Raw genomic sequence first — 10,000 nt, 5'->3', positions numbered from 1 at the left:
ATCAATCCGGTGCATGGGACCCGGATGCAGCACCTGGAGGCGCTGGGACCAGTTTGTTGAGAGAATAAGTGAGCACCGTCTGCTAGAGGGAGGCCTGAGGTGGGGCAGTGGGCTGGAAGCCAAGGGTGACCAGCAGGCTCAGGGGAGAGTAAGGAGGTGGGGCGGATGGACGGACAAGTACAGTGGTCGCCTTGGCACTGCAGGACCGGGGACAGGGGTGGTGGGCCTGGTGGGGAGTGTCCAGCGAAGGCTGGCACTGGCCTCTCCTGTCATCTCCCCCTCACTTCCCTCTGCGGATGGCACTCAGATCCCCAGATAATAAGGTTCCACTGATGGCAGAGTTAACTGCTCAGATAACACCCAGAGATGGACGTTATTTGACCTCACTGAGGAATCGGTTCTGCCATCGCAGGGTGGGGGGCAGGGATGTGTGGCAGGGCCCCTTCCTGGCCAGAGGGACTCGGGCACTGGGTCTGAGTCATCCACTTCCTCCCTCTGGGTTGGATGACCAGCATCCCTCCCCTGACCCTGTCCTGCTCTGTGAGGATAAGAGGCAGGGAGAGAGGGCTGGGCAAAAGCAGCTGGGCCCACCGAGGTGAGAACCCCCAGCGGGACCCCAACATCTGGGTGTCACTGTGGAGCAGGGTGGCCGAGCCTCAGATCCGGAGCACTGAGGCCCCAGACCCCCTGGCCTGGACAGAGCCCCTGATCACCAGGGGCCCCGACTCCACCTCCACCCCACACCCTGCACCCCATACCCTGCAGACCCCACACCCTGCAGACCCCGCACCCCACACACACCCCACCCCACAGAACCCAAACCCCACAGACCCCCAGCCAAGCTCCAGCTGCCCCTCCGCGCTCCTTCCAGATGCTCCATCTGCTGGTGCTGGCGCTGCCCCTCCTGGTGAGCCTGGTCCATGCGGCCGCTGGTGAGTACTGACCCTGGGCCCGTTCTGTCTCTGTCCCCTCACCCCACTCCCCACAAGCCCAGGGATGGGTGGGTGGGTTCAGAGAAGCCCAGGGTGGTGCTGGCACAGGGAAGGGCTGAGCCCGATGGCTGGGTCGTGTCGTGTCCTGAAGGCACTTCCTGCCCCAGCCCCAGACCAGGCCCTGCAGCGAGCAGGCATCGTAGGGGGACGGGAGGCCCCTGGGAGCAAGTGGCCCTGGCAGGTGAGCCTGAGATTCAGCACCCAGTACTGGAAACACATCTGCGGGGGCTCCCTGATCCACCCCTGGTGGGTGCTGACCGCGGCCCACTGCGTCGGACCGTGAGTCTCCACAGGGCCTGGCGGGTAGGGGTGGGCCTGGGGCTCTACTCACGCTCCTGGGTGTCCCGGAGGTGGCTCAGCCCCTGAGTAGGTGGCCCTCTCTCTCCCCAGGCAAGTCCAAGACCCCACAGTCCTCAGGGTGCAGCTGCGGGAGCAGCACCTCTATTACCAGGACGAGCTGTTGCCCATCAGAAGGGTCATCCCCCACCCCAACTACTACATAGTTGAGAACGGGGCGGACATCGCCCTGCTGGAGCTTGGGGACCCCGTGAACATCTCCAGCCACGTCCATCCGGTCACCCTGCCCCCTGCCTCGGAGACCTTTCGCCCGGGGACTCGGTGCTGGGTGACAGGCTGGGGCAACTTGCACAGGGGACGTGAGTGTCAGGGACCGCTGGAGGGGGACTTGGGCACATCGCGGCTCCACCACCTGGGGTTTCCTCTGGGGAACAGGGTCCCAACCGGCCAGCTCAGGGCGGTGATCCCACACTCTCCTGATGCAGCATCCTTCCTCTCCTCTCACCCCCAGAACCCCTGCCACCGCCATTTCCCCTGAAGCAGGTGAAGGTCCCCGTCGTGGAAAACAGCATCTGTGACATGAAATACCACACTGGCCTGTACACAGGGAACAACATCCCGATCGTCCGGGACGACATGCTCTGTGCCGGGAATGGCAAGAGGGACTCCTGCCAGGTGGGTCTCGCGTCCCCCTGCAGCCCCCAGCCGCCCAGGCCTCACAGCCACCGCTGACCCCTCCCCTCCCCAGGGCGACTCCGGAGGGCCCCTGGTCTGCAAGGTGAATGGCACCTGGCTGCAGGCGGGTGTGGTCAGCTGGGACAACGGCTGTGCTCAGCCCAACCGGCCAGGCATCTACACCCGCATCACGCACTACTTGGACTGGATCCACCAGTACGTCCCCGAGGAGCCCTGAGCCCGGTCCCCAGTGTTGCCACCTGGATCAGCGGAGAAGCCAGTCCCCTCCTGTCCCCACACCGCTGCTTCCTGCTGAGGCGGCATCCTTCCCCACCTTCCCTGGCCCCCTGCCCTGAGCACCCCCTGTTGACGCCCCTGCCCCGAGCCCAGGGAGCAGGCAGTGGGCACTAACGCTCATTAAAGATTATGGAAAGCAGATGTGGTCGTCGCTGTGTTTCTGGCTGTGGGTGTCGCTGAGGGAGAGGAAAGGGTCCAGGGCCCAGCCAGGTGCAGCCACCCTCTCTGTGGGTCCCTGGGCCCTGAGCATCTGCCTTGCTGTAGGGATGGCCCTGCCCTGCCCCTTGCACCCAGGCCCACTTCTCTGCATGCTGGCTTGTATAGAGCACACGTCTCCTAAAGGGAAGAGCCGTCCCCTGCTATTGTCAGATCTCAGTCCCCAGAGGACTGCACCCCCCACGATTGTCTCATTTCATCTCACAGTCACGCCTGTTTCCCCTATCTCCCATCTGGCTTTTATTGGGAGTGTGTTCCTATTTATGAACAAGGCTGCTTTTCGATCTGCATTCTAGCACCGTCTCCTTATTGGTGATTGTGCTCTGGAGCAAATTCCCGGACAACCCCCGGGGGCGTTGCTACATCATTTCCAGAAAGGCTGTTCCCCTGTCTCCTCCTACCCGTGCACATCACAGCACTCCCCTCATAACTGCCAATGACAGAGATTCTTTGCTTGGTCAAACTTTAGTCAGGCTCCTGAACCTTCTCCTGGGCCCAACTGTGCCCTTCCTGGTTATCTCCCATTTTACCAAGAACCCTGCTGAGTTGGTTTAGCAAGAACCCCTGCCCTTGGTACCCAATCTCCCTTGATATCTGATCAAAACCCCTCTCTCCCCGCCCTAGGTATCATCTCCCTGGGATGTGTCAGTAGAAGCCTCTTTAGGGTGGTTTAAACAGAATTCCCCCAGACCTGCTGTCTCCTCTTGGAAATTCTCTGACCACCAACCCCTTGCTCCTTGGCTACAATCCCCACTTGTCCCTGCTTTCTTCGGAATGGCGCCCAGTTCTGTACTGGGGTCTCTTTTCCCCTGTTGCTCTGGTTTTCTTTGAATCCAACACCGTGACACAATGTGAAACACACTGGATACAAATGTGAGACGTAATATATCGTGTCGAAGTGTAATAATGTAAACATGATACAAGACACATAGTGTAATACATGTAATACACAAAACATAATCAAATCAATGTATCATACACTACACTGTGGGCAAAAAGGCATCATCCATATTCAGCATTTGAAATTCTTGTAATGAGTAGCATCCTTTTGCTGTTTCATTTTGCAGATTGCATTTATCTCATTCCTGGGGTGAGGGGAGGTGAACACTCCCTGTGTTTGTCTAACAGATCATTTCCTCCAGCAGCTCTGCTTCTCCTTGTTAGTGAGGCTCTTGGAGTCCTCGGTTTCTTTTCGTCATTTTAAGGTATTCAATGAAATGACTGCATTAACACTTTGTCTTCCACAGTTGCTGAAAATTGTTTTGTTGGCTTTGCAAAGTTGGAGGTGTTTGTGTTTACAGATTGAAGATTTGAATTGTTGCACACACAGGCACAGATACACTCATGCACATGTGTGTGCACTCACACACACAGACATACTTTGACGTTAATCCTCTAGAACCGATTTCCACGTCAGGTGAGGCTCCAGAACCACTGAGGCAAGAGTTTCCTTTGTGTTTCCAAGTCCTTCCCCAGCCCCACCGGCCTCTGTCCCTGCATCCCTGCCGAGACTTGGGGACTGAGGGGCACTGAGGGTCCACCCAGCAGAGCCCTGGGGACCAGGGCCCTGGCTCTACACAGGCTCTCCCCCAACTTCCGACTCTGACTTGAAGCTACGTAATGGGGGAGGGGCCAAGGCTACTCATTATTCCTCTTAGTCTTGAATCATTTTTAATTACAAACGTGGAGCATGCCCACTGTAAACCCTTGAAGGATACATACATGTTACGAAGAAACCTCCTTCCCCTGTCCCACCAGGGTTCATTCCTATCTGTTGTTGGGGTGATGACTTCCAGAATTTTCTTAAGCCTGTACAACATGGCCTTGGGCTGGATGGAGTGTGGAGGGAGGGGTATTTCAGGGGATCAGGTAGGTGGGAGGGTAAGAATTGGGTACTGGAGTCCCGGAGCTGCAGACCTGAGATGCTGCAGGCCGGGGGTGGGGCGGAGGAACAGGGCAGGGCATGAGCTTACACCCGGGGTGTCCCCGTATCCCTGAAAACCAGACCCAGATACTGACTACAGGTAAGAGTGAGCACGGCTCAATCTGGGAGGGTCAGGGCTCGGGCCAGAGGACAGTCTGAGTGGGTGAGCTGTTGGTGCCAGGGGTGGGAGCCAGGAGGAGGGTCCAGTCCTAGATTTGGGACTGTCCAGGTGTCCTCCCAACATGTGGGCCCACATGACCCAGTTATGCTGGGCGACAGGGCCCCTCACCCCGTCCTGGGCCACGAGGGCATCCCCAGGGAGGGAGCACTTCGGGCAGGACACACCCCTCCCATGCCCCATGCCTCAGTTTGCCCTCCTGTCAAGTGGGAACAGAAACAGCACCGTGTCACAAAGATATCAAGGGGACATCGAGGGGATGGAATTCTGAGTTTCTTTCTCAACAGCAGGCTGGAACCCTGGGGGTGTTAAGGGCCCTGCAGGGAGCCATGTGATGGGGTGCAGGTAGGGAGAGAGGTCCCCAGTGCTGGAGTGAGTTGAGCCGGGACAGGCGGGGGCCCAGAAGTGGGACCCGGGGATGGCACTGGGGTTCCCAGGGTCAGAGGACCTGGGTCTTCCCAGACCTGCCTCCGCCCTCCATACAGGGTGACCCCAGGCCTCCTGGGCCCTAGGAGGGGCAGCCTGGGCTCCGATTCCTCCCTCCCCCACCCCGTGCCTGGCTGATGGGGACAGCCTCCCAGGTGTGCGGTCCTCAAGGGCTCAGCACAGGCCCCCCACACAGAGGTGGTGTCACTGTCATCCTTATTTGTCCTTATTTGTCACCAGGTCAAACGTGGAGCACACATGTCCAAGCCGTGGCTCCGGGCCTGGTGCTGGTGGGAAGAAGACAAGTCTGTGCCCCCCTCCCCCACCCTGTGGATCATCAGGCAGCTCTCTACCCACCCCTGTGCCTCAGTTTCCCCCCACCTAAGAGGGGGTGGCTGACCTAGAAGGTCTCAGAGGGACCCACAAGGGTCCCGGTGCTTAGGAGCTGGGTTGGGAGCTGGGGCAGGAAGGAGGGAGGGGCAGGAAAGTCCCAGCCCCTCCCAGGGGCCCTAATCAGCTGTTATCAGGCCCTGGCCGGACAGAGGACAGTTAGGAAGGGCAGCTGGGCAGCTGGTGCTGTGCCTGACTGATGGAGACCATGGGACCTGGGGAAAGGTGGGGGGAAAGAGACAATGGGGGGAGGGGGTGAGCTGGCACAGAGACTCCAGTCACAGGTCCTGAGCTGTCTCCACTGGGCTCAGTCTGGACCTTGAACTGGGACCCTCCTGAGAAACCCCAAAGACCAGGGTTGAGGAGAGGAGACAGTATGCTCAGCAGGAACCAGGGAGGGCTTCCTGGAGGGGGTGGCACTGACTCCAATCCCTGCCCAGGTGGGGAGAAAAGGCTTTGCAGCCAGGTCGCATAGGGTCTGACCTGGCCCTGCTGTAGTCTGTGTGCCCCTGAGTCGGCCACTTGCTACCAGGCCACAGTGTCCACATAGGGACAAATGCAGGTGACAGGCCCTCCCTGCCGGGTGTACAGAAGGAACAGGTGGAGCCTGCCAGTAGAGCCTGGCCTTCAGCTCCTCCTCTATCCCTCCTCCCCCATCCTGGGACTTCCCTGCTCCCTCTCCAGTTTCTGTGTGGGGAGGAGACTGGTTGCAAAGGGACAGGAGGGAATGTTTGGGATGGTGGGAATGTAGTAAACTTGATGGTGGTGGTGGTTACAGGGCTGTATACTTTTGTCCAAGTCTTTGAACTGTAGACTTAAAATTGGCAAATTTTAAATAAGTGGTTTTTTTTTTTTTTTTTTGCCACTTTGCAGCTTGTGGGATCTTAGTACCCCAACCAGGGATCGAACCCGTGCCCCCTGTAGTGGAACCATGGAGTCCTAGCCGCTGGACCTCCAGGGAAGTCCCAATAAGTGTGTTTTTAAATGATACCATAATAAAGCTGAATTTTTTTAAAAAGTTTGAATCATGGAAGTCTTTTTCCAAAGGTATTTGTCTTGAGATATGTGAGCACAAACCCATATTTGTCCCGGAAAAACAGTAACTTAGCATGGACTGAGCTGTGGGCACTCAGACTTTCAGCTAATGAATATCTACAAAGCAGCCCCTGGGATGTGGTCATTTTCTAGCTGTGAGACCTCAGGCCCGTCAGCAAATCTTCCTGACCCTCAGCTGATTTCATTTATAAAAGGGAACTGACGTCGTTCCTTGGGGTCGTGGTGGATGAAGCATGTCACGTGTGGGTCTGGAGCGGTGGGCGGCCCTGGGGCTCATGGGTCCCTTCCTCCTTCCTAATTTCTGGCCCTTGGGAACTCTGGCCCCGCTCAGAAGAAATCTTGCGAGGTGCCTAACCCACGCCACTGCTGCGTCTTGCTTGCTCCTCAGCCTCTCCCAGTGCCCCCACCACCCCACTACCAGCCCCTCTCATCACCCCCTCCCTTCCAACCCTCACTCAGCTCACAACAGCAATTTGCTACCGAGTAGGATGTGGCTGAGATGCTGGGAGACGCCTCACGCACCCAGAAGTCTCCATGAGGTGCCTGCACCCTAATCAGGAGAGGCGTCCTGAGCCACAGCACCAGGGGGCCTCAGTCAGTGGAGAGCCTGATTCCAGGGCTGGGAAAGGAGACCCCGGGTCCCAGAGGGTGCTGGACCTGGACAAAAGGGAATGCCTGCGGCTAGCTCAGCCCTTCTCCCAGTGGTCGGGGGCATTGGTGATGTGAGGGAATGCAGGTCTCCCGCCTCCAGTCAGGGCTGTGTGTACAGGTGCCTATGCACTTGTGTCTGAGCATCTCTCTCTCACGTAGGCTACCCTGCCCCCGGGGATGAATCCCAGGACTTGGAGTTGACACCAAGAACCCAGGGAGGAGGATGTGGGGGCTCAGGTTAGAGGTGCCCAGGAGCTGAGTTAGAGCATCTATCCCAGACCATCCTTGTATTAATGAGGAGTCTGGGGACCAGGGGGGATGTACTTTCCTGAGGCCATACAGCAGACAGCGGGAGCCGGGGGTTCTCAGGATCCATGCAGCCCCTCACCCAAGTGTCCCCTAAGAGCAGCCTCTTTCTCACACCCAATCAGCACACACGTGCACTGGGCCTTTCTCCGTACGGACGCCAAGGTCAGTCTAGCTGGTCAGCATCGGGAATCCAGAGGCTCCACCACAGTTTTTAGGTTTGGTGGGGGGGCCCCAGCAGGCTTTCAACAATGACCCTGGATTCCTCCAGGGAGGGAAGAGGCCTTCCCAGGCTGGGACAGGCTACAGCAGCCGGGCCTGCCCTCCGCACAGGAGGCAGGGCAGCCGGGGGGCGCTGAGACGCGGACAGGAGGCAGGGGGTGCCTCGCGGTTCCACCAGGGACTCCAAGGCCCCAAGACCCCACCGCAGTCCCCTTTCGGCCTTGTCTGGACCCAGGAGCTGGGGCCCTGCCTGCTCGACCCCCGGACTGAGGAAGGTCCCCTCGGACCCTCTTCCTAGCCAGGGCCCGGTCCGGGTATAGGCAAGAAGCGGGGCCGAGACCCCCTTCCCAGCCAGGCCCGCGGGATTAGGCCAAGTCCTGGGGACCGAGCCCGCACAGGGACCCAATCAGGGCCGCCCTCCCTCCTTCGCCAGGGGCCACAGGGCGGGCCGGGCGCGCAGGCGCAGACCGCTGAGCTCTCTGCTCTCTCTGTAGGACGCCAGCAGAGCCTCTGACTTCAGGTGTGTGGCACAGGCAACTGGGCGGCTGCAGGTGAGGTTGGGAACTAGGGGTGCGGGAGGCACACCACAGGGTGGGTGTGGGGGGGCGCTCACGTTCTGTGCCTGGAAAGGCTGAGCAGGGCGGTTTTGGTGAAAAGTCCCGGTAAAGTCCCGGGATGGCGGAGCTACTGAGCAAGGTGGGGCAGGCCTGCTTCCCTACCCTCCCGGCTGCGCCCGCCCTGGAAGCTCCGCGCTCGCCCCGCAGTGTCCCGTGCCCCGAGGAGCGCCCCGAGGAGCGAGACTCATGGAGAGACGCCAAAAGAATGGGAAAAAGTCATTTCCTGCTTTTTAAACAAGAGACCCTGCCAATTACACAGCCTACCCCACCTAGGGCGAGCACCAGGCCTCTGCTTTGAGAGCTGGCACCGTCCACAGCCTGCCCCCCTCTCCCCACCATACACACAACCCCACCCCAGACCACGGGCACACAGAGCACCCCTGGAGGGTCTCTGCTGAGGATAAGTGGTCCTGCAGCACCCCCCTGCCCCATGACAGTTCAAATGAACAGGCCAGAGAAACAGGTTACCAAGCGTTTAGTGTTGGTGGGTGGGAGGCGGGTGGGTGCCGGCAGCCCCCAGGGACCCCCCAGCTTGTGCTTCCATCCTGGCCCAGCTCTTTGCCTTAAACAGGTGCAAGTCAAACCGCTGTCATGCCTTGGCCATCTTTTGTCCGCTGGCCACATGGGGGTCAGGGTGGGGGTTGGGAGAGGCAGGGACAGCAAGGCAGAGTGGGGAAGAGTCGCGCAGAAACGGGCAACTTGGGAGAGACGATGCAAGAATGGCAGGCTGAGCCCTGGGGAGGGGTCAGCCCCTGTGCAGGTACCCTGGCAGGAACACTTGGAGCTGGATCCAGGGCTGGTAGGCAGAGACCCTGGCATACACCCCCGGGAGGCTGGGCTCAGCGCAGCCCCTGATGGAGCTCACCACTGCCACCTGCACCCAGCGCTTGTCCTGGAGCTGGCAGACCAGGGGGCCTCCGGAGTCACCCTGAAAGAAGCAAGAATAGCAGACAAGTCCAGTGGGGCTCAGGTCTAGGCTGCAGGGGGTGCGAGCTCTCAGACTGAGGCTGAAGTCGGGGAGCACAGGGACCGAGATGGCTGGATGCTGGGGCGGGGAGTGGGGGAACGCACAGGGCAAGCTCTTTGAGGCTCCAGGTAGCCAGGCAGGATCTCTGTCCTTGATCTGGTCCTCCTAGCAGCCCTGCATATCAGCTCTATCTGCCTCTTTTTTGTTTTTAAGAGCTGAGGCCTCTGAGGCTCAGAGAGGTCAAACAACTCGCTGAAGGTCACACAGCTAGTATACAGCATCGCTGAAATTCAATCACTTTATTATTATTCTGAAGCCTGGATGCTTCCTCCGATGTATGCTGCCTCCCTTACTAGTCACGTGGCCTTTTTGAGCCTGGACTCCTCTGTGTCTTTGCGGCACCTGCTCACCTCCCTGTGACAGCCGGAGCCCGAATTTTCTGGCTTTTTATTGTCAGAATGACTCTGGACCCATTCTTGTAAAAAGTATTCATCGAGCTCTGACTCCAAGCCAGACACTGTTCTACCTCGGGGATGAGACAAAGCCCCCAACCACATGGAGCAAGATTGTAATATGTCCCCCCTGGCCCAAGTCCAGGACCCAGCCTGCCTCTTGGGGTCACGTAGGGTAAGAGGGGACCTGGGGAGCCTGGCTAAGCACTAGGGAGGTGCATCACAGATCCTCTGTGAATGGGCCTCTGCTTCCTCACCCCACTGTACTTAAGGGGAAACAGGCCCAGAGGGAGCCAGTGACTCCCCAGGCCCTGCGGAGGATCGGGCCAGGAGC

General features: G+C 59.0%; 1 protein-coding gene across 1 annotated transcript; it reads left to right on the top strand.

The window, feature by feature from the left end:
- Positions 1-564: 564 nt before the first annotated feature.
- Positions 565-2,364, top strand: LOC309833194 (tryptase-2-like). Its single transcript, XM_082671377.1, has 6 exons — positions 565-595; positions 872-932; positions 1,100-1,271; positions 1,383-1,648; positions 1,801-1,964; positions 2,038-2,364. The coding sequence occupies exons 2-6, from the start codon at positions 872-874 to the stop codon at positions 2,200-2,202; spliced, it is 828 nt and encodes a 275-aa protein (XP_082527503.1). The 5' UTR covers positions 565-595; the 3' UTR covers positions 2,203-2,364.
- Positions 2,365-10,000: the final 7,636 nt, after the last annotated feature.

This window comes from Grampus griseus, assembly GCF_964374135.1.
Source record: "Grampus griseus genome assembly, chromosome: 14".
Taxonomy (NCBI): domain Eukaryota; kingdom Metazoa; phylum Chordata; class Mammalia; order Artiodactyla; family Delphinidae; genus Grampus; species Grampus griseus.
The sequence above is the reverse complement of the archived record's forward strand: the minus strand, read 5'-3'. Positions and strand labels throughout refer to the sequence as shown.

Coding starts and splice junctions, on each gene's coding strand:
- LOC309833194 (XM_082671377.1), top strand. CDS start 872: ATGCTCCATCTGCTGGTGCTGGCGCTGCCCCTCCTGGTGAGCCTGGTC. Junction 933..1,099: donor CCTGGTCCATGCGGCCGCTG/GTGAGTACTGAC, acceptor TTCCTGCCCCAG/CCCCAGACCAGGCCCTGCAG. Junction 1,965..2,037: donor GCAAGAGGGACTCCTGCCAG/GTGGGTCTCGCG, acceptor TCCCCTCCCCAG/GGCGACTCCGGAGGGCCCCT.